We start from the raw sequence: 24,536 nt of genomic DNA, 5'->3' as shown, positions 1-24,536 counted from the left end.
ATACTCAATTACACAAGAAGTACACTCAATTTCGAGTTTGTGTTTCATGGTGTACTGCATTTTATTCAATGTGTGTTTTGGTGTAGTGCGTGTTTTTTCTAAGTGTGAGTTTTTGGTTTAGTGCGTGGTTTTTTTTCGGGTGTTTATTTTCAATTGTAATTGTTGTGTAATTCAGTGTATGCTTTCGATGTAGTGCGTGTTTTATTATTCATTGTGTGTTTTTTGTGGAAGTATGTTTCTTTTCTAAGTGAGTGTTTACGATGTAGTACGTGTTTTATTTCAGTGTGTGTTTTTTATGTAATGCGTGATTTTTTTTCCTGCGAGTGTTTCCTAGTGTATTTGTTGTGTAATTCAATGTGGGTTTTCAATGCTGTGCATATTTTATTTTTCAATGTGTGTTTTCGGTGCAATTTGTATTTTTTCCAGTGTGTGTTTTTTGTGTAATGCGTGTTTTTTTTTCAGTATGTGTTTTTGATGTACTGCGTGGATTTTTTTCCAGTATGTGTTTTCGAGTGTAGTTGTAGAGTAATTCAAAACGAAAAAAAATCACACACTACACCAAAAACACGCACTTCAAAAAAACACGGACTACACCAAAACACACATTGAAAAAAATGCACTACACCGTGAAACACACACTGGAAATTCAGTATACTTCCTGTGTAAAACATAGACTACATAAAAAACGCACACTCTATTACACAAGAAGTACACTCACTTTCCAGTGTGTACTTCACGGTGTAGTGCGTTTTATTCAATGTGTGTTTTGCTGTAGTGGGTGTTTTTTCTAAGTGTGAGTTTTTGGTTTAGTGCGTGGTTTTTTTCCGGTGTTTATTTTCTTTTGTAATTATTGTGTAATTCAGTGTATGTTTTCGATCTAGTGCATCTTTTATTATTCATTGTGTGTTTTCGGTGTAGTGTGTTTCTTTTGTAAGTGAGTGTTTACGGTGTAGTGCGTGTTTTTTTTTTCAGTGTGTGTTTTCAATGTATTGCGTGATTTTTTTTTCCAACGAGTGTTTTCTAGTGTATTTGTTGTGTAATTCAATGTTTGTTTTCGATGTAGTGCGTATTTTATTTTTCAATGTGTGTTTTTGGTGCAGTTTGTATTTTTTCAAGTGTGTGTTTTTGGTGTGGTGCGTGTTTTATTTAGTATGTGTTTTTGATGCACTGCGTGGATTTTTATCCAGCATGTGCTTTCCAGTGTAGTTGATGAGTAATTCAAAGCTAAAAAAAACTACAGAGAGAGAGGGAGAAAAAAAAAGAAAAGAAAAAGATACGGAAAAAGAGGAAATTGGGAAGGAGAGAGAAGAGAGAGAAGGAAAAGAAGAGAGAGAAGAGAGAAAAATAAGAAGAATAAAGAACACGTTAAATATTGAGGAAAATAAGAAAGAGAGAGAAATTAATGGAGAATATAAAATGACAGATATGAGACAAATAAGGAGAAGATAGAGAAAGTTGGAGTAAAATATGGACAAAAAAAGGCATAATGGGCATTAACATAAGCTTAGGGGGGTCACACAATTCAGAAAATATTAAATGGGTTTGTCTACAAATGGTCAATTATAAATTGGGCCCGTACTATATTATTTTACCTAATGAGGGGGTTATCCCTCATTTTCCCTATTTTTTATCGTGATTGCCTTATATTATTTCACTAAAATTGTTCATTAAGGGTAAAACAGTCACATCACTATGTCCAAGGGGGTCTACCAAATTAAGTTCAAAATTTGGGTTTTTAGCTAGGGCAGAAAAAAATATTGGACTTCCTCATATATATTTTCAAAAATAGGGGAATAGGGGGTTATCACTAATTTTCCCTAATAATTTTGAGGATTTATGTCATGGCCACATCAGCAACTTCCTGTTTAATTATTATGGTTCTGTTGAGACTCTGCAATTAGGCTTTAGGTTTTTGTACTAACTAATTAATTAAACATGAAACGATAATTATCTGACAATTACATCACAATCTAATTTTTCTATTGGTTCATTATTTGGAAATAAATTATATCCAAAATGTATACTTTAGTTTCACTTTCTTGTGTGTTGTAATGAAATGATGACGCAAAAGAAGTCACTGATTAGCTAAGCTTTTGGAGGGGATTTAAGGTGGGGTTTTATACATTCTTAAGATAAACAAAAGAGATTACATTCTTTAATTTTAAGAAAACTGGAAGCAAAAACCAAAACAATTAATTAATTATATTAATATAGAACATTTCAATAAACATATAATAAGAGTTTCGGTGCAAAATAGTATTTTCACAGATCAAACAATAAACCTAATGATGGATAGTTTGCGAGGTGCAACTACACGTGCATTGCTCGAGGCGAGCACTTCCTAGAACGAGATGCTCCTTACCTTTAATCTTTTCTTAATCTTTGTTTAAATATAACTAGGACCGGCAATTGAGTCGGGCCTACCTGAAGCCCGATAGCTCGACCCGATTTTATTTGAGCCGAGCCTGATTAATTGTGAGCCGGGCCGAGTTTGAGCCGTTTCATTAAACCCGATTAAACTATGAGCCGAGTTTGAGCTTACCATGGCTCAGTCCGAATAAAGCCCGACTAAATTAATATATATATATATATATATATATATATATATATATATATATATATATATATATATATATATATATATATATATATATATATATATATTATTGATGAATCAAGATTTTCGAAAAGAGATAGAAGGACATTTAGAATTGCTTCTAGTTATTTTATTTTATGTTTTTTTTACATTTTGGACTCGGATGATTTTTATATAATTAATTAAGGATTAAATATTTGCAACAATAACCTTCATTTGTATTAATGAACAATAGAATATGTTTTTTTTTTCAATGAATATTCTAGATTTTTATCTTAGCCTGCGAAGTTTTTTTTTTCTTTCTTCCGACTACAAAGTTGTAAAATATGTAATTTATTTATTGTCTGATATAAGCCCGATATAAACCCGAAACCCAAAAAAATACGTGAGCCGAGTTTGAGCCTATAGGCATGAGGCCCGATGGTATTTGAGTTTGAGCCTATAATAATGAGGTCTGATGGTATATGACCTTGAGCCTACCCAGGCTCGGCTCACACGGCCCGATTGCCAGCCCTAAATATAACTAATTTAATCAAGGGATAATATGCTACCGGCCCCTCATTTGAAACCTAATTTGAACTAAATGATAATTCTAAATTTTATTTTTAATTAAATCCTTAGTTTGACCTACACTAGTTTTGAAAATATATATGAGGAGTTCCAAAGGATTTTTCCGCCCTAGTCAAAAACCCAAATTTTGATCTTAATTAGGGAGACCCCCTAAGCATAGTAATGTGACCCTTTTACCCTTAATTGGCAATTTTTTTAGAATAAGTCACGATATGCTCATTTGATTCTCTCTTCCCACCCAAACCCTAACCATTCTCTTCAACCATACTCCTTCCGCTGCTCCCCCCTTCTGCCGCAGAGCTCAGAGCCTCCTTCCTCACAACTTCCACCGCCGCCCCCGACGGGGCTTCCGTCGTTGCCACCGTAGAAGTCTCTCCTGCCTCCCTCGTCGCAGTTGTGCTTCTGGCCATCCAATGTTGAGGGCACCGCTGGTTTTGCTCTGCTTGTCCTCTGATTTGTGGGTCTGGAGGTGGTGGAATTGGTGGTGTGATTCTTAAAAAGTTGAGAATTGAAACTTCGTCGGTTGCTTTTTTCTCACGATATTTACTTCTTGCAGGCCTGCCTAACTGCTACTGTTCAACCACTAAGATTAAGCCACCATTCATTCACCTAATTTATTAATTAATATATATATATATATATATATATATATATATATATATATATATAGAAATTGCTATGAGAACAGAGAGGCAAAAACAGAAACAGGGGAGGCAGTAGAATTGAGCTGGGATGATTACAAGTAAATGGACTTCACACAATGTGTAAGTTTTTCAATTCCTACTAAATATATTCAAATAATTGAATAAAATAATTGTTGTAAATTGCAAATTCCCAGGCTCCACTATTAATATGACAACCGACAACCATCTTGTTGTCAACGTGAGAAACAAATTAGATGAAAACTTTCTAATCTACTAGTATATATGATTTTATTTTATTTTTATTTCAATTTTCTTTTATATGGTTATATAGATATTGGATTTGGTTTTGAGATGAATTGGGTCTGGAATAAAAGTAGATGTGGAGTTCGTGGCAAGATGGGGTACTTGGAACAAATTCCCCCATCCATCCAAAATGCAATATATAGTAACATATAGTAACATGTAGTAACATATGCATGTGATTATGTATTTTCAACCTATATTTTGTTGGTAATTATGAGTTGATTTATAATGTAAATATTTAAAATAAACTTGATTTTTTTGTCACAGGTCTTGATGTTTGAACTACTTCTATGCACTACGTTTTTGCCGAGAGGATATGGAGTTCATCAATTCAAAACAATTATTTTGCCACCGATATATCGGAATTGTCGTGTTGAAAAGTGGGATTTGAAGCTATAAATACAAACTAAATATATGACTATACTCGTATAGTCACATGTGGTCATATATATGTAGTCAGATGTGGTCATATACATGTAGTTATATATAGTCAGATGTGGTCATATACGTGTAGTCATATATAGTCAGATGCGGTCATATACATATAGTCATATATAGTCACATAGTCATATACATATAGTCATGGTCATATACATATAGTCAGTGGCGGAGCCACCCTTTGGCAAGGGTGGGCTCCAGCCCACTCTCATTATTTTAAAATTTATACTATATATTATATCTATATATAATTAGCCCCCCAAATAGTTTAATTTAGCCCACCCAAGTAATTTAGTTTAGCTTATCTATCAAAAAATTTATGTTATATTAGTTGAAGTTTATAATTTGTGGTTATTTTATGCTATTTTATGTTAATGAATATAAAAAAAAAAATCGGGGGCGCTGCCCCGAACCCCCTTCAATGTTAAGCCCACCCACCCAAGTAATTTAGTATAGCTTATATTAGTTTAAGTTTATAAATTTGTAGTTATTTTGTGCTATATTTTTTATGTAAATGAATCCGAAAGAGAAAATCGGGGGCGCTGCCCCCGAACCCCCGTTAACGTTAAGCCCACCCTGTCTCGAATTCCTAGCTCCGCCACTGCATATAGTCATATATAGTCACTTGTAGTAACATGTAGTAATATATAGTTATATATAAGCTACGTGTTTTTCTGGTGTATAATGATGTTGATAATTTGTTTTTCCATTTTTTGTTGGGTACTAATTGATTTATGATATCAAGATTCAAATTGTGATTTTTGTTGGTGTACTATAAATGTTGTTGGCGTACTATATTGTGATACTATAGTCATATGGAGGATATATACTATAGTCTACTATATGTAATCAATTTCAGTCCAGTATTTTTATAAAAAAATCGCAAAAAAAAAAATGTAAAAAAAAATTCAAAAAATTTCAAAAAATTTAAAAATTAAAAAAATTGAAAAATTAACATTAAAAAAATAAAAAAAAATAAAAAAAATATAAAAATATAAAAAATACAAAAAGGGAATATATGAAAAATAATAATAAAATAAACATTTATAATTTTTTAATCAAAAAATCTGCAGAAATGATAAATGCAGGGACAGTAATGCTAAATGCAGTTGGCCATAATGCTGAATGCAGTTGGCAAAAATACTGAATGCAGTTGGGCGAAAATTGCATGTAAAAGGGTACAATAGTATTTTTGCCTCTTCAGGGGTGTATCTCAAAGAAAGAATTTTAGGGGTGGACCTATCCCTATATATTTTCCTTTCTAGGGGTGTATATCAAATGGACCCTTTTTTTTATCTCTATCTTGCCTTACACCTAAATCTTATAACCACATATTCACGTTTATTTCTCAGATCTACTTTTCCTCTTTTATTCTTCTCTTTCTCTCTCTCTCATTCTCGCTTTCTGGATATCTCTATCTCTCTCGTTCGAGTGATTTCTCTCTGGCCGATTTTTTTTAAAAAAATCATAATTTTCAATATTAGTAGAAAAAAGGAAAAAATAGATTTTTATAATTGTGAAAAAATAGGAAAATGCAGAAAAAAAAACATGTTCTATGAAAAAAAATAATAACAAAAATACTAGATGCAAAAATTAAAATATTAAATGCAGAATAAAAATGATAAATACAGTTTAAATATTATTTGATGCAAATATTTTATTTTTTGTGTACGAGGGGTATTTTTAAAATAAAATTTATAAATGATGTAAAGCAAATGCTTAGTTTAATTTGTTACTTAGTTTTAATAAGTTTTGTCATCAAGAATCTATATCTTAAAGCCCATTTAATTAATCACACATCATCTATATCTTAAAGCCCCTTTAATCAATAAAAATTCACACATCATTATTAACCATAAAGTAACTGGTTTTCATTTCAGTTTGATGGAAGCTAATTAGTTATCTTGTTTATAATCCATACAGGGAATGCCGCGTGTCCTCCTTTCTACATTAAGCAAATCCCACCAATCCATATACGTACACCAATAGTCTCGTTTTCCTCTCTCTGTCGCAACTCGCAATCAATTATTATTCTGCTTTTTTTCTTTCTATCATGCTGATGGTACTCGAATTTCGCACCCTCAAGACCTTCTTCGAAACCCTACTTTGAGCGTTGCCGAAGAATTCACCACTAGCCGGATAAGACAGCGGTGGCTAGATATGTAAAACATAAAATAAAGTTTTTAGAGAAAAAGTAAAGAAATATATTATTGATGTCTTGAAAACATAACCCTAATGAGGGTTTTTACATGTGTTTATATAGGTTAGTTAATATTAGATATTTTCCTATAAACAAGAGGCGTGTAATCAGCCAATTATTTTAACTTCTCCGATTTTATCTCCTTTCCTTGTATAAGATATCTTCTTTCCTTCGTCTTCGAGTCTTTCCATGCAATTTGCGCCTTGCCATACGAGCTAAGGCCTAATTTGGGCCACCAATTCGTACAAAACTCCTCCGGTTCAGCTCGTGTTTCATCTTCTAGCCCACTTCCTTGGGCCCAGCCCAAGCTTGCCAAAATGGGACCCATCATCTAGTCCCCCCTATTCTCTAGTGAACGTAGCGAAGTGGTTCGCTTGAGAATATAAAAAGTCAGAATCGACCATTTTCGCTTTTCGCGGAACCTTGATGTTTTATGTTTGTTTTCAAAACACGCGATTATTGAAGTATTATTGTTTTTATTTTTGTTTGATTTTCATAACCATAAGTGGTTAATATTTTGTTCAAACAAGCGTAATGAGCTCAACCGTGCGAACGTTCATAACTTACTTTTCGGGCGAACACATCTACCATTTGAGCCGAAACCTCGGGAATCTTCCAACCCTTCTCAAATACTTTCAACTACCTTTTGGGCCGAAGCCGCGGGGATCTTCCAACCCTTCTCAAATACTTTCAACTACCTTTTGGGCCGAAGCCGCGGGGATCTTCCAACCCTTCTCAAATACTTTCAACTACCTTTTGGGCCGAAGCCGCGGGAATCTTCCAACCCTTCTCAAATACTTTCAACTACCTTTTGGGCCGAAGCCGCGGGGATCTTCCAACCCTTATCAAACACATTCAACTACCTTTTGGGCCGAAGCCGCGGGGATCTTCCAACCCTTAGCAAACTCATTTTTTTAATATAAAATGTATAGCGAAGATACATATGCGAGTTCATGCATGATGAAGTCTAACAGATAACTGAGCTTAAGCTAAATTGAATCAAAATAATTTATTCTTCAAGAATTTAATTGTGACAGATAGCTGCGAACTTTTAGAGACATATGCGAGCATATAATAACTTTTCGAGACACTTTTGGACTTTAATAATGGCGAGCTTAAATAAATTCAAGCATCAAAGAGTAAGTTCAAAGCCGTGGAGTCATGTATTAAGATATTGAAGTAAAATTCTGAAAGGATGGTATAGTCAAATATTTATAGCAACGCTTCATTATGTTTCATGACAGGTAAATCCTTCAAAGAAATATGCATTTATTGTAGTTTTAAAAAGACAAATGCGAGTATCCTTAAATAAACGAGGGTTACCAAACTCAAACGCGACCTCAGACGAAGTCAAATTGAAGCATACTTGCCCTATTAATGCGAGGGTTACTGAAATCATGGGGCTTGAGCCCCGGGGAGACCCTCTGACGCTCAAGTTAATTGGTAAAATAGTTCAGGAAAGAGGAAAATGATAGGTAAACGAAATAAAGAAGAAGACGATGTGAGATCTGTGATTTGGATCGTGTGATTTAGTGTGTGTTGGAGTGTGTAATGTGTGTAATAAAGCATACCTTTTAGAGAGGAGAAGGTGGAAATATTTATAAGTCATACCTACCTTTTAGGCTTTGAGCTAATTTTGATCCATTAAACATGATAAAGTTAGATCATGGTTCACCAATGGGCTTCAAGCCCAAAGATTTACACGAGCCCAATAAAATGTCAAATTGGCTCCCATCATGATCTACTCTCCCCTAGTCTCTAGTGATCTAAACGAAGTGGTTCACTGGAGACTCAAATTGTGTGATTAATTTGATTGATGCTATAAAGGAATGAGTTTCGTTAACGTCGATCTTTGAGAGATAGGCGAGCTGCAAAGAAAGATTGGCTCAAATAACTCTTATAATAATAAACTCATCAATATTGAGCTTTAAGAAATATACGAGCTGCAAAGAAATGTTAACTGAGATATTCTCATAAAAACGAGCTTATTAACACCGAACTCTAGATCTATTGGTAGACGAACTGCAAAATAAAGATTAGTTAAAATAATTATAATAACAACGACCTGCTTAATATCGAGCTCAAGATAGTGAAGCGGATTGTTATGACAATCTCGAAGGATAAATAAGCCTGCCCATAAACTCCGAGCTTGGTTAGGCGTTGGGAGCTTAATAGAATGGCGATCTGAGGATTTTATGCGAGTTCCACGAACAACTAGGCTAGGAGATGATATGCGAGCTGATGTTCTCTCGAGTTTTATTTGAAACTATTAGTTCATATGTCGGGGTAAACTATCACACCTGCGGGATTAGCACAATCTACAAAAATGCTCGAGGAGTTAAAATCAAGTATTCTTGTTATTGAATTAAATATTCAAATCATATCCTCCTAGATTTCATTACAAACCAACATGTTATAATTAAAGTTAACTTAAGAGTACAACCACATGTCTGCGCAAACAGTCAAAACATGTAATACAAATCAAATCTTTTTGCTATTAGTGGGACTATATACCATGTATATCCACAGCATACCAAAAATATGAATTGGCTTCCACATAAAATATAAAAGATTAAATTCCGTTACTCAAATACTCAGCACCACGTGTGTTCGCCGATCTCGCCAATCAAGAGCATATTAATGTACAACATGCTTGCAATATAAAACCAATTTTAAAAGCGAACAACATTAGGCAATTATGAAATTTTCATATAAACTGGAAGATGATCATTACCCTAAAACATAGCACAATTCATGGAAAAGAAATCATACGAGAATTTTGGAAATCAAGAATCCTATAACAGACGCATTATTAGAATAAAATCATATCAGATCAAATCATATTAAGAGTATATTTCTTGAACATCCATATAAACATGTGATTAAATTTCATAAACTCATGAATAGGAACATACGAGAATTGCTACATAAGAATTTTCCCCGTTTATTGATGACCCTCAACGTCTGAGCTCGATTCGAAGTTCCCACAGACGGCGCCACTTGATGGTACTCGAATTTCGCACCCTCAAGACCTTCTTCGAAACCCTACTTTGAGCGTTGCCGAAGAATTCACCACTAGCCGGATAAGACAGCGGTGGCTAGATATGTAAAACATAAAATAAAGTTTTTAGAGAAAAAGTAAAGAAATATATTATTGATGTCTTGAAAACATAACCCTAATGAGGGTTTTTACATGTGTTTATATAGGTTAGTTAATATTAGATATTTTCCTATAAACAAGAGGCGTGTAATCAGCCAATTATTTTAACTTCTCCGATTTTATCTCCTTTCCTTGTATAAGATATCTTCTTTCCTTCGTCTTCGAGTCTTTCCATGCAATTTGCGCCTTGCCATACGAGCTAAGGCCTAATTTGGGCCACCAATTCGTACAAAACTCCTCCGGTTCAGCTCGTGTTTCCTCTTCTAGCCCACTTCCTTGGGCCCAGCCCAAGCTTGCCAAAATGGGACCCATCACATGCTGATATATATTTATACATGCATTATCTGATATATATATATTTTATACATGCATTATCGGTGTTAATTAAATATTAAATGATGTCTATTATATATCTAATAGTTTACTCTTTTGGATTATTATTAATTAAATATAATGGTCATATATCATTTCAACATCTGTAACTGTTCTGGAGCCCTAATATAATTCTTCGATCACCAATTAATAAAACTTTTTCTTTAATTTCATCAACCATTATATTAATTAGCATGCATGTTCTATAAGTACATTCATTCAGTTGTGTGTTGAAACATATATATCTTCATATTTCATATACTTAATTGCAAAATCAAAGTCATCATGTCCTTGTGCAGTACAACCAGCTTTCACATGAGCTTTGTTTCTTCTAGTTGCTACCACCATAATTATCTTTGATAAGTTCGTCCATGCAACACAAATATTATATACTCACGATCATCATCACTCATCTTCTCTTGTCTTGCCCTTAACTTATTCCAGTACTACAACAACAACAATCCCCACCCCGAAAACCACCTCAAAAAGATCATCAAATTATGTACTGTCCGATGCCGCCGCCGATCATATGACAGAGCCACTCAAAGAAGTTAGAGATGGTTACATCATATCCCTCAATTTAGGGACACCCCCACAAATCATCCAAGTCTATCTAGACACTGGAAGTGACCTTACGTGGGTCCCCTGTGGTAACCTATCCTTCGATTGCATAGATTGCAACGACTATAAAAACAACAGGCTGCTAACCGCTAGTATTAATTTCTCTCCTTCCCATTCCTCTTCTTCTCTAAGGGATTCTTGTTCGAGTCCCTTTTGCAGTGACATACACAGCTCCGATAACTCCTTCGATACTTGCACTATTGCAGGTTGCTCTTTGACCACCCTACTTCGATCCACGTGTTATAGGCCATGCCCTCCATTTGCTTACACTTATGGTGAAGAAGTTGTGGCCGGAACTCTCACTAGGGATACTCTTCGAGTCCATGCAACTACTAATTCTATAAGTAGGGATATTCCAAGATTCTGTTTTGGCTGTGTTGGTTCAACATATAGAGAACCTATAGGGATTGCGGGGTTCGGAAAAGGCCCTCTATCACTCCCCTCTCAATTAGGGTTTGTGCACAAGGGTTTCTCCCATTGCTTCTTGCCTTTCAAATATGCAAACAACCCTAATATTTCAAGCCCTTTAGTTGTGGGTGACCTACCAATATCCTCTAAAGAGTACATGCAGTTCACCCCAATGTTGAAAAGTCCAATTATGTACCCAAATTACTACTACATTGGTCTAGAGGCAGTAACTGTAGGAAATGTCAGTACTGCACCACAAGTAACTTTGAGAGAGTTCGATTCATTTGGCAATGGTGGCATGATTATAGACTCTGGTACAACTTACACTCATCTACCAGAGCCGTTTTACTCACAGCTTCTCTCGATACTCGAGTCGGTAATAAATTACCCTCGGGCTACAGAAGTGGAGGAACGGTCGGGATTTGATCTTTGTTATAGAATCCCATGCAAGAGCAATAATATTTTAGGTGATGGTGATGAACTTCCTTTAATCAGTTTCCCATTTCTTGAATAATGTGAGTATTACATTGCCACAGGGGAATTGTTTCTATGCAATGGGAGCACCGAGTAACTATAGTGTGGCCAAGTGTTTGCTTTTTCAGAGTATGGATGATGATGATGATAGGTACTACGGTCCAGCTGGGGTTTTCGGAAGCTTCCAGCAGCAGAATGTTGAAGTTGTGTATGATTTGGACAAGGAGAGGATTGGATTTCAGGTTGCTGATTGTGCTAATTTCCCTGCACTTTAATTATATATATATTTTGCTCTTAATTACCTCCAGCCTGGATCGGATCGGAGGAGTACGTGTGTGTGTGGCTTTATCAATTTGGATGTAATTTTTATTATCTTTCATTTTTCTGTGTTTTGTGATTATAACTTGAAATGAAGTAATTCTTCTACTTTACCTAATTAGTATATGTATTAAGTTTCAGGTGTGTGCATGATCTGCTTCTTTAATTAGGATTAAACAAGTATGAAACAATATATATTTGAATTGTTGAATTATTTATGTAGTAGTTAGAAGAATTTGAAAGCAGAGACAAACTGGAAATACATTGATTGGGCTTACTTAACCATAATGGTCTAATTTTGATGTTGGGCCTATATAAACCAAATATATTATATTGGGCCCACAGAAATTCAACTGTTTAGTTAGGGGGTCTTTAACTCCAAAAACCCTAAACCCCAAATCTATCACGTTTTCAGAAATTAAAGAAACACAAAAATGTTATTTTTGATTTTTACCTTCACTTGTGATTCAGATTTTCTTCGTTTTCGATTTTGGGTTTATTGAGCTGGTCTCCAGATTTATCTATGTTGATTCGAATAATAAGTAGTAGTAAATGTTCAAAAATGATTTTGCAGCTCAACAACATCTTCTTGTACCGATGTGTTACTACTGACAAGAATTCCACCATTTCTCACACCCCTCCATTTCATATATTCTCCAACACTCGATTCTTCCATTGTTTGGGATCTCCGATCAAAAATCCCAATCTTTTCATCCCTAAATCCTCAGCTCATCTGTCAATTACCAACTCCGTCGACGGAACTCCGCGCGTTGCCAAAACTGATGCGCAAGCTGCGCTTTTCGATTATCTGTGAAAGAATTTATGGTCCCGAATTCGTTTAATACAGAGGTGTTGTTGAAGGTGTTATGACACTTGAACAAACATGCAGCGGAAATATAAAGACAAAAGAACAATACTCAGAATTAAAAATGTTCACAAGTAAAGACTTGTGAACTTGCCCTTTACAGGACGGAAAATATATTAAAATCAGTATTCCAAGAATACAAACAGAAGAGTGCGAAAACTTTTTCCTTATGAGTGAATCTTTTTCAAGATCACTCTTACAACCAAATCTAGATACTAAAAGAAAGATATCAAAAATTCTAGATTTCAAAGAATGTACTTATAAATAGTACGTACAACAGATCCTAGAAAACACACTAAAATTCTCGAGATTAAAACTTCAGCTCTCTATTTTGTTTTCTCGAAATCTGCACTAATCTTGAGTCTTGAGTTTGGTATTTATAGACTTGCCAAGCTTCCACTCTTCAGCCCATGATCTGCAAGAAAACCAACCACAAGAGCACTCAAGATAATGGGTTAGTGGGTTAGTTAGGAAGTTAAGATAAATCCCATAATTAAATCCACTAAGCACTACTTAACCCTACTAAGCCCACTAACTAAGATTTAGTTTAGAAGTTAAGAAAAGTTAAAAACACATTGTGAAATTAATTCACGTGTTTCAAACTCCCCCTTTTTAACTTTCTGATCAAAACTAAATCTTAGTCAAAGACTCCCCCTGAGATATTGCTTGAACTCCCCCTGAATTTGATACCATTTGAAAAACATAGAAACAATAAATTAAAATCAAATTCAGCAAGATAGTTCAACAAAAGAAATAATCAAAGTGCAGTCCTAAACAAAAGTTCAGAGGGAAAATAAACAAAACAAGCAAAAATATTGTTCATGAAAACAATCTAAAGTAAAATATCCAAAGTCTCCAAGGTCTCCTCAATTTCAGCTGCTGCTCCTCCTCCATCACTAGATCCACTGCTTTCTTCTTGAGCTTCCCCCTCTTTCTTTGCTTCCTCTTCATTGACTCCTTGCTCTCTGCCTCTAACATCCAAAGGATGAGATGTTCCTGCTTCAGTTTCATGATCTTTTTCTCCCCCTTTTTGATCAGAAAGAGCCTTCTGAATCAGCTCCACCATGGACTGATGATAGGTAATCTGAGCTAGAGAATGAGTAAGTTGCTGCAATAGGAGATCTCTAGGAACAGACACAAAAAGGTTAGAAGTGTTGTCAACATGAGGTGCAACACCCTCAGTACCAATGTTATTTTGACCTGATTCAGTTGAGAGAAAATCATCTCCATTCCAGGGAAGATCTTGAACATGAGGAGCCCTCAGAAAATTTTGAGACACAGTGATCATGCCTTGTGGGGTGTGAAGATATTCTGAGTCATCTTGGCCCAAGTTTTGAGAGAGTAAGATGGAATAGATGAGAGAAGGATAGGGGAGATGAGTGGAGGGTGAAATTTTCTGGGCAAGATGACCAATAGTATCAAAGAACAGTTTGCCAAAATCCACTGGTAAACCCATCCCCAATTTGTACATGAGTACAGCATGAGGCTTAGTTACCACAGAGACATTTTTGGATGGAATCCAATTAGCCACTGTGAGTCTAAACAGGACAGAGTAGAAAGCAGTGAGTTGAGAGACTTGAAATTTTCTTGGGTGTGCAGGCCAATTTCTTAAACGGTTTCCAGAAATAACTTTGCAAATCTCAGTAAAATCACCATAATTATCCTCATCAATCACAGTAGGAGTTTGTAAATGAGAGTTGATAACTTTGGGAGAAAAAGAATAAATGGCATTGCGCACAAAAACTTTGCCAAAGTTTGGAGAGTTTTTCTTTAAAAAGGAGGTTTGCAAATTGGCATAAAACTCTTTCACAACCAAGGGATCATAAGAGCAGGCAATCTCAACTAGGTTAAGGATTTTTCTTTGGTGAAGAAAAGCTGTTATCCTATGCCTATCAAATTCTTCTTTAGAAATTTTCTTTTCCTCAATGAAATGACAATTCATGACTTGAGGACTCAACAATGAATCAGACTCAAAATAGAAATTAGGACTGAAGGCATTTGTTACCTCAAAAGGGATTGACAAGTTCTTCCCATCCAGGTCTGGTTCTTCTTCTTCTGAGGAATCATCATCTTCTGAATCTTCAAGCTCATCAGGTACATATGCTGGTTCAGGTGATGCAGCACGCGGGGCAACACCTTCTTCCTGCTGAGAAGAGTCTTCAGAGGATTCACTGTCGGAATCAGAAGAGGACAAGTTTTTGCGAAAAGTAGCTAGTGGAACCTCCCAACTGTCTTCACTTTTCTCTGATTCTTCAGCCTGAGGAGGAATTGTATCTGCTTGAGCTGCTGCTTCTGCCAGGGTTTCCAGAGGATCTCCCTGAGGTGCTGATGGAGTTTCTTCTGTAGTGGTGAACTCCTGAGCATCGACAAATGGAATGTCTACATGCTCTGCTGATGACATTCCAGAGAAATCAGGCATTTCTTCATCCTGATAAGGGGCAGCATCCTCAGCAGCATTCTGAGGAACATTTGCTGAAACAGTAGGTGCAGCAGCATCTTCTGGAGCATGTGCAGCAACACCTTCAGAGACAGGTGCAGCAACACCTTCTGAACCAGGTGCAGCAACACCTTCTGAAACCGGTGCAGCAACACCTTCTGAAACAGGTGCAGCAACACCTTCAGGAACAGAGTGTTGAGAGGCTGCTGTTGCCATGCTGGGCTGCGACGTCTCCCCCTGAGTTGATGCTGGGGAAGGTGAGTTGTTGGATGAAGACTCAGAGGAGCTGGAGGACAAGGCTTGAGCCTGTGGTGCAGCAAAGGTAGGATCCCCTGCTTCGTCATCAGTTTCTTCATCTACCAGATGAAGACCTCTTCGTGGGTTTGACTGGACTGGAGTGCGGCCACCTCTGCTTCCTCTTCTTCCACCTCTGCTTCCTCTCCGGGGAGAGTTTTCTCCTCTTCGGCGTTGAGGCACCGCAGTGTTCAGATCTGGAAAAGGGTTCGTGCGCTTTGACCGGCGCGTTGGAAATCTTCCGGCGGTGGAAGAGGGACCCACAAAATCGAAGTTGTCTGGGTCAATCGGGTTCAGCTCGTCGCCGGGCTCAATGTAGCTGATAGGAACAGCTTCAAAGTTGATTGGATGAACGATGATGGCCAGATGTGGGTCTGCTGGTACAGGTGCTGCAGCATCGTTGTGGACATCACCATCGACGGCTGGAGGAGGATTTCTAGGTGGGGATGCCATGATACAGTAGATAAAGTAAAATTGCTTCTTTGTGCTTTTGATTTTTGAGTGTGAATTTTGTGAGAAGAAGCACGAAATTTATAAGCCCTAATTTTTGCTGAAGAAGAAAGAAAAAATTGAAGTGGAGAAGGTGAAGAAGTGGTGTCCGTTTTTCTTGGGGAGAGTGTGATTAAGGAGAATAAAATTTCCTTGGCAGTTTAAAATAAAAACGTGACACATGGCACAATAAGGAGTGGACTTAGTGGAAAATAAGGAATTAACCCATGTACCCATGACCCATATAAATAGGGATAATTAAAATGAAAAGAGAAAAATCAATAAAACCGTAGCACTCAAGAAATATTCACAAATAATAGAAAAATACATTTATTGATGATTAATAGTGAGAAAAATTTGCTGACAGGCATAGATACTATTATATCTGTATATTTATATATTTATTATTATATAAATATGTATATATATATATATATATATATATATATATATATTTTTTTTTTTTTTTTTTTTTATTTATAATAATATATATATATATATAAACTCTTATTTTCAAGTCAAACAATTCACATGGAACATGATCAAGTGTTCAGTTTGAAGGTTCCTCAGTTACTAAGATATGACTATCAAAATAGAGGAGTTTGACTTATGTGAGTGTAATTATTTGTCTAAATGTTTACATGAAGCATGATCACGTTTCAAGGTGAAAGACTTCCAGTTACTGATTTAGAAAATAATACATCACAGTGAAGTCATTATTTAATGAAGCTAATGCTTCAGTAAATTGTGTTGCAGCTTAAGATATTTGATGAGGTGCTGCAACACGTTTCAGGACATGTTTATTGAGTACACATCCCGAGAGATTTTCTGAGTTTTGAAAACCTCTCATAATCTAATGCCTTTGTAAAGATGTCAGCCAGCTGATCTTCTGTAGGAATGTACTTTAAGCACACTATATTTTTCTCAACTATATCACGAATAAAATGATGTTTAATATCTATGTGTTTAGTTCGTGAGTGTTGAACGGGATTTTTTGAAATGTCAATAGCACTTGAATTATCACAATATATGGTCAGGGTATCACTGGTTAACCCATAATCTCCCAACATTTGTTTCATCCAAATTAGTTGACCACAACACCCTCCAGCAGCTACATATTCTGATTCAGCTGTTGAAAGAGATACACAGTTTTGCTTTCTACTAAACCAAGAAACTAGATTATTCCCCAAAAAGAAACATGCACCTGATGTGCTTTTTCTGTCACTAATATCCCCAGCCCAATCAGAATCACTAAAGCCTATCAAGTTTGTATTTGTGTCTTTGAAAAACTGAATCCCTAAGTCTACTGTACCTGCAACATACCTAATAATCCTCTTCACAGCTTTAAGATGGGTGACCTTGGGATTTGCTTGATATCTGGCACACACACAAACACTAAACATAATGTCAGGCCTGCTTGCTGTTAGATACAGAAGGCTTCCAATCATGCTTCTGTAGAGAGTGCTGTCGACATCTTCTGCAACATCATCCTTAGACAGTTTTTGGCTGGAACCCATTGGAGTTTTCATGTGCTTGGCTGATTCCAACTCAAACCTTTTGACCAGGTTGAGAGCATACTTCTTCTGATTCACAAACATTCCTTCACCAGTCTGTTTGATTTGGAGTCCTAAGAAGTAATTCAACTCCCCTACCATACTCATTTCAAAAGTGTGAGACATTGAATCTACAAAAGACTGTAAAAGGTTAGCACAAGTAGAGCCAAAAACAATGTCATCAACATATATCTGAACAATAATGATATGATTATTAGTTCTCCTAACAAATAGGGTTCTGTCTGCCTCCCCTCTATTGAACTGTATTTCAAGTAAGAAGTCAGTGAGTCTTTGATACCATGCTCTAGGAGCTTGTTTAAGACCATACAGTGCCTTCTTAAGCTTGAAAACATGATTAGGTTTGGCAGAATCTTCAAAACCCTTTGGCTGTTCAACATATGCTTCCTCATTTAAAACCCCATTCAGAAATGCACTTTTGATATCCATCTGATACAGTTTGATTTTAAGAAGGCAGGCTATAGCAAGAAGTAATCTAATAGATTCAATTCTAGCTACTGGAGCAAAAGTCTCATCAAAGTCTATACCCTCAATTTGAGTGTATCCTTGTGCTACTAACCTAGCCTTGTTTCTAACAACTGTACCTTTTTCATCAGTTTTGTTTTTGAAGATCCACTTAGTCCCTATCACATTTACATGGCTTGGTCTGGGAACTAAGTACCACACATCATTTCTGATGAATTGATTCAATTCTTCATGCATTGCATTTACCCAGAATTCATCCTTCAGAGCTTCTGCAATATTCCTAGGTTCCACTGAAGACACAAAACAAGTGGTTCCAGTTAGTGCACATTCAGAAGATAAATTAGCAAATCTTACCATATCTCTGTAGTTCACTCTCTCTTTTCTTCTGGTTCTTATTCCACCAAAGATATCACCCACTACTTGAGTTGATGGGTGATTTTTCTGGATTCTGCTTGATGGTTCCTTTCTGCAGACATCTAGGGTTGGCTGCAACTCAGTCTCTGTAGGATGTGTTGAGTCAGATGTGGTGACACTTGGCTCAGCACCTTCTTCTCTTAAGACTGGACTGTTTGTGTCTGGGCTTTCTGTGGCAGAAGTGTCTTCTTCTGTTGTTTCCCTTTCAGCAATCAAGTCATCAACTTCATCTTCAGCTGTTTTACTGCGGAGATCAGCAAAGTCATCAAATACCACATTTACAGATTCAATAATGGTTCGAGTTCTTAGATTGTATACTCTATAAGCATGACTGTTATTAGAGTATCCCATAAACAAGCTCAAATCACTTTTTGAATCAAATTTAGCTAGATGATCTCTATCATTTAGAACATAGCAGACACACCCAAACACATGCATGTATTCTAGATTAGGTTTCTTACCATAAAGAATTTCATATGAAGTCATCATAGATCCTAATCTTAGATACACACGGTTTGAGATGTGACAGGCTGTGTTGACAGCCTCAGCCCAAAACCTTTTAGACAAATTTTTTGCACTCATCATCACCCTAGCCATTTCCTGAATAGTTCTGTTTTTCCTTTCAGCAATGCCATTTTGCTGAGGAGTTTTTGGAGCAGAAAATTCATGCTTTATTCCCTTTTTATTACAAAAAGCAAAAAATAAAGCATTCTCAAATTCTTTTCCATGATCAGATCTTATTCTACGAACAGAAACTTGAAATTGAGTTCTAACAAACCTGTACAAATTTTTGAATACTTCAAAGGTGTCTGATTTTTCTCTCAAAAAATACACCCAAGTATATCTTGAAAAATCATCAACACATACAAAGACATATTTTTTACCACCTAGACTTTCTACCTCTATAGGACCCATAAGATCCATATGTACAAGTTCAAAACAAATAGTGGTACCAACGTGTTGCAACACTTTGTGTGGTACTCTGGTTTGCTTTCCCTTCTGGCACATTCCACATATAGGAATATCCTTGATCTTGAGATCTGGTACTCCTCTTATGGCATTGTACTTGTTGAGAAGCTTCAGATTCTTGAAGTTTGTATGTCCTAGTTTCTGGTGCCACAGCTCTACTTCACTTACTCTTGAACTCTTGCATGAGATGGTGTCACCTGTTTGATAGCAATTATCCATTGATCTGGAACCTGTAAGTACACAATGATTTTGATTATCAAACACAGAACAACAGTATTTATCAAATTCTACACGTAGATCATCATCACACAATTGACTGATACTAATGAGATTTGACCCCAATCCTTCAACATGTAAAACATTTGAGAGTTTTGGAAGCCCCTCAATACTGAGTGTTCCACGTCCAACCACTTTGCCTTTAGCTCCTCCTCCATAGGTTACACGTCCTCCATTAAGTGTGTGGTAGTTTGATAGAAATTCCTTTGTTCCAGTCATGTGCCTGGAGCATCCACTATCAAAGTACCATGAACCTGAAATGTTAGCATTTAAAGAGGTGTATACTGCTTTGCACAAAAATTTACCTTTGGGAGTCCATATTTTACACTCCTTTTTGGTAGATTCTACCTTTTTCTTTGAAGTGTTCCTTGAAGTGTTGTGGCTTATTTTATACAACATTTTGTCACTGCTGAGTTTTTCACAAAATGGACGAATGTGTCCTGGTGAGAAACAGTAATGACAAACATAACCTCTTATTCTGGAATCTGGAGTGGTGACTGTGGACTTCCTGCAATCCTTTCTGTTTGCACCCTTCTCTTTTACAAAGACAACTTCTTTCTTCTTAGCTGGCTTCATTTGTTTTTTGAACCCTAGCCCTTCATGTTTGTAGTGCTTTTCCATTGACACAATCTCTTCGAGCTTAGTTGTGCCAGTGTTCATCCTCTTGATTGCTAGAGTTGCCTTTTTGAGTTCTTCTTTCACTTTTGCCAGTTCAAGATCCTTCTTGGTGATTCCAACCTCCAAATGTGTGATTGTTTCTTTGAGGGAGGAATTTTCTTTGTTGGCTGCATCTAGAGCTTGAGTCTTATTCTCCAAGTTTCTGATCAGCTTTTTACACATTTCTTCATCATCACTGACTGCTTCATTACTGGATTCTGCTGCATTCACAGAAATAGAGTTTAAACATGTATATTGATCAGTATTTAACTCACAAATTGAAAGTGTTTCAGAAAGTGTTGCAGCATCCAGGGAGACTCCTTGGGATTCTGTTTCAGTGGAACTTCCAGTAAGATATCTGACAGAAAGAGCTTGTTTAGAGGATTGCTGTTCCTCTGTCTGTTCAGGTTGTTCTTCCTCCTCATCACTGACAGCACAAATCAAACTCATTCCTCTCCTTCTCAAGGTATTTGCACATTCATTAGCATAATGTCCAAATCCTGAACAGGCCCTGCATTTAATATGATCCAAGTTAGGTGGTTCAGAATTTGAACGAATAAAAGAAGAATTTTTTAAATTGTTTTGAGAAGGTGTTTGAGGAAATGTTCTCTGTGGAATAGATCTGTTCCGGGGCTGAGTTTGTCGATTTTGTGGAGACCCTTCTGAGAATAACTGCCTGGGCTTGATTCCACTTCGCCTGAACGCCCTGTTGAATTTCTGAATCTGAAATGCCACATTATTGAGGCATTCTTCTGCATCATCATCATATTCCGGAGCAACATCTTCCTTCTCTAATTCTGCCTGGAGTGCATTTGAGATAGCCTTTCCTTTCTCCTTTCTTTGATCTTCGAAGTTCATCTCTCTGGACTTGAGACTTCCTATTAATTCGTCCAGCCGTAGAGATGATGTATCTTTAGCCTCCTCAATAGCAGTAACCGTCATGCTGAACCTTTCTGGAAGAGTTCTCAATACCTTATTCACTAGTGTCTCGTTGCTCAAAGGACCACCTAAGGATTGAAATTCATTAGCCAAGTCAATCAGCTTCTCATTGTACTGAGAAATTGTTTCAGTTTCCTCCATTCTCAGTCTCTCAAATTTGGAAGAGAGTAATCTGAGCTTGGTTCTTTTGACACTATCTGATCCCTCGCAATGTAGCTGAAGAATTTCCCAAGCATCCTTTGCAGAAGTGCATACAGAGATTAATTTAAACATTGTTAAATCTACTGAATTGAAAATTGCATTTAACGCCTTTGAGTTTTGATTAGCATTTGATAGATCGTCTGGTGTCCACCGTAATTCTGGAGTTGGAAAAACATCTCCGTCCACATCTGTGATAGTTGGTGGCTTCCATCCAGTGAGAATAGATCTCCATGCTCTCTCATCAATGGCTTTGATGTACGCCCTCATCTTGACTTTCCAGTAGGTGTAGTTCGTGCCATCAAGTACAGGAGGTCGCATAGAAGCAGTCATCTGAGTATCCATCACGAATTCGTTTCTGTAAAAAAAATAGGAACAAACACTTAGTATACGTCAAGTGTTGGCTCTTGATGCCAATTGAAAGAATTTATGGTCCCGAATTCGTTTAATACAGAGGTTTTGTTGAAGGTGTTATGACACTTGAACAAACATGCAGCGGAAATATAAAGACAAAAGAACAATACTCAGAATTAAAAATGTTCACAAGTAAATACTTGTGAACTTGCCCTTTACAGGACGGAAAATATATTAAAATCAGTATTCCAAGAATACAAACAGAAGAGTGCGAAAACTTCTTCCTTATGAGTGAATCTTTTTCAAGATCACTCTTACAACCAAATCTAGATACTAAAAGAAAGATATCAAAAATTCTAGATTTCAAAGAATGTACTTATAAATAGTACGTACAACAGATCCTAGAAAACACACTAAAATTCTCGAGATTAAAACTTCAGCTCTCTATTTTGTTTTCTCGAAATCTGCACTAATCTTGAGTCTTGAGTTTGGTATTTATAGACTTGCCAAGCTTCCACTCTTCAGCCCATGATCTGCAAGAAAACCAACCACAAGAGCACTCAAGATAATGGGTTAGTGGGTTAGTTAGGAAGTTAAGATAAATCCCATAATTAAATCCACTAAGCACTACTTAACCCTACTAAGCCCACTAACTAAGATTTAGTTTAGAAGTTAAGAAAAGTTAAAAACACATTGTGAAATTAATTCACGTGTTTCAATCTGCATTGCACCAGAGGATTGAGCTTCCTCGATTCCGAGCACATAAGCAAGAACTCACCTTGCTTTCTTGGTTATCTTATTTCAAAGGTTGAAAAAGACCAAGACATATCTAGAGCATTGACAAAGTTCTTCAGGTACCATCCCATCAATGAGTTTGAGCCATTTTTGGAAAGTTTGGGATTGAAACCACACGAATTTGCATCCCTTCTTCCACGAGGGCTGATATTTTTGCATGATGATCAAGTCTTACTCGATAACTATCATACGCTTAGTGATTACGGTGTACCTTGGAGTAAGATAGGAAGAATGTACAAGGAAGTGAATGAAATCTTCAAGTATGGAGTTGGGGTTTTGAATATGAAATTGATGGCCTACGAACGATTAGGTTTGGGTAGATCGACCGTTATAAAGCTTGTAACTTGCAGTCCTCTGCTTTTGGAGGGCGAAATAAACAACGCCTTTGTAGGGATTCTTGAAAAATTAAAAGCACTGGGGTTTAGTAGCCACTGGATTGGAGGGTATATATCTAGCAAAAACACGTACAATTGGAATAGAATACTAGATACATTGTGTTTTCTTGAGGAAGTAGGTTATAGTGATGAAGAGATGGGGGCTTTGTTGAGGAAAGATACCGCATTATTGTTTGAAGGATCTGGGAAACAAGTGTATGTAGTGGTTGGTGCTTTGCTGAAGTTGGGTCTTAAAATGTACGAGGTTTATGGTTTGGTATTGAAGAACCCACAGATTCTATCGCCTAAGTCCGCAAAGAACTTTTGGAAAGCATTGCATTTTCTATTCGAGATAGGTATGGAAACCGAAAATATAGCCCAGATTCTGTCTAGCCACATTGAAATTTTGGGCTCACACTCTCTGAAAGGACCGAAGACTGTGTTGAGGAAATTCAGTGGCGATAAGCATAGTTTGTGCGAGACTATAAAAAAGGATCCGTCTGCATTTTTTAACTTGGCTTTTAAGTTGAAGAGTTGTAACGCGGAGTATGTGGCTGCAAGGAATCCAAACAATTTTGTGGAAAAGATTGATTTTTTAATGAGAATTGGTTATGTAGAGAATTCAGAAGATATGGTGAAAGCACTGAAACGGTTCCGAGGGAGAGGAGATCAATTGCAGGAGAGGTTTGATTGTTTGGTGGGGGCTGGTTTGGATTTCAATGAAGTATCGAGTATGGTGAAACAGGCTCCGACAGTTTTAAATCAGACGAAAGATATTCTTGAGAGGAAAATCGAGTGCTTGAGAAATTACTTGGGATACCCTGTGGAGTCTATAGTGTCGTTTCCAACGTATCTTTGTTATGATATGGAGAGAATTAGTGCAAGATTATCAATGTACGCATGGCTTAGGGAGAAAGGTGCTGCTAAACCTATGTTGTCAGTGAGCACACTTGTTGCTTCTTCGGATGTACGATTTGTGAAATATTTTGTGAATATACATCCGGAAGGTCCAGAGGTGTGGGAAAATTTTAAGAAGATGTTTACTCTCGAAGAATGATTAGTATGATTTGATTTGGAGAAAGGTGAGATGGCCATCTTATGCTTACTATTTACAAGGGATTCGGAATCGAAAGGCACACCACGGTTGATTTGGTGGGATACTGTTTGATGATCATTTACCATGTACAGAGTGTTAGTAGCATTGATAATAAGCTGTAAATGAAGAAATATATTATTGATAGTTGGAATTAGGTGTTAGATGTTAGTAACAGTAACAGCTAGCTAATAATAAGAGTTGCTTGTCTGAGGAGGAGTTCAACATTTAGCACAAGTTTC

The 24,536-nt window shown here is 36.5% G+C and overlaps 1 protein-coding gene and 1 pseudogene across 1 annotated transcript; both read left to right on the top strand.

Annotated features, from left to right (window-relative positions):
* The first annotated feature begins 10,797 nt into the window (after window positions 1-10,797).
* Window positions 10,798-12,061, top strand: LOC105967327 (putative aspartyl protease At4g16563; annotated as a pseudogene).
* A 10,688-nt stretch (window positions 12,062-22,749) lies between these two features.
* Window positions 22,750-24,363, top strand: LOC105967330 (transcription termination factor MTEF18, mitochondrial; the record flags this gene model as incomplete). The annotated part of the gene is made up of 1 exon (XM_012991928.2): window positions 22,750-24,363. A coding segment is annotated over one exon (1,509 nt), but the record flags the coding sequence as incomplete, so codon positions are not given.
* Window positions 24,364-24,536: the final 173 nt, after the last annotated feature.

Source organism: Erythranthe guttata, chromosome 12, assembly GCF_056151865.1.
Source record: "Erythranthe guttata isolate IM_541 chromosome 12, IM_541, whole genome shotgun sequence".
In the NCBI taxonomy this organism is placed as follows: Eukaryota; Viridiplantae; Streptophyta; class Magnoliopsida; order Lamiales; family Phrymaceae; genus Erythranthe; species Erythranthe guttata.
Note: the sequence above shows the minus strand (reverse complement) of the source record. Positions and strands in the feature narration are given on the sequence as shown.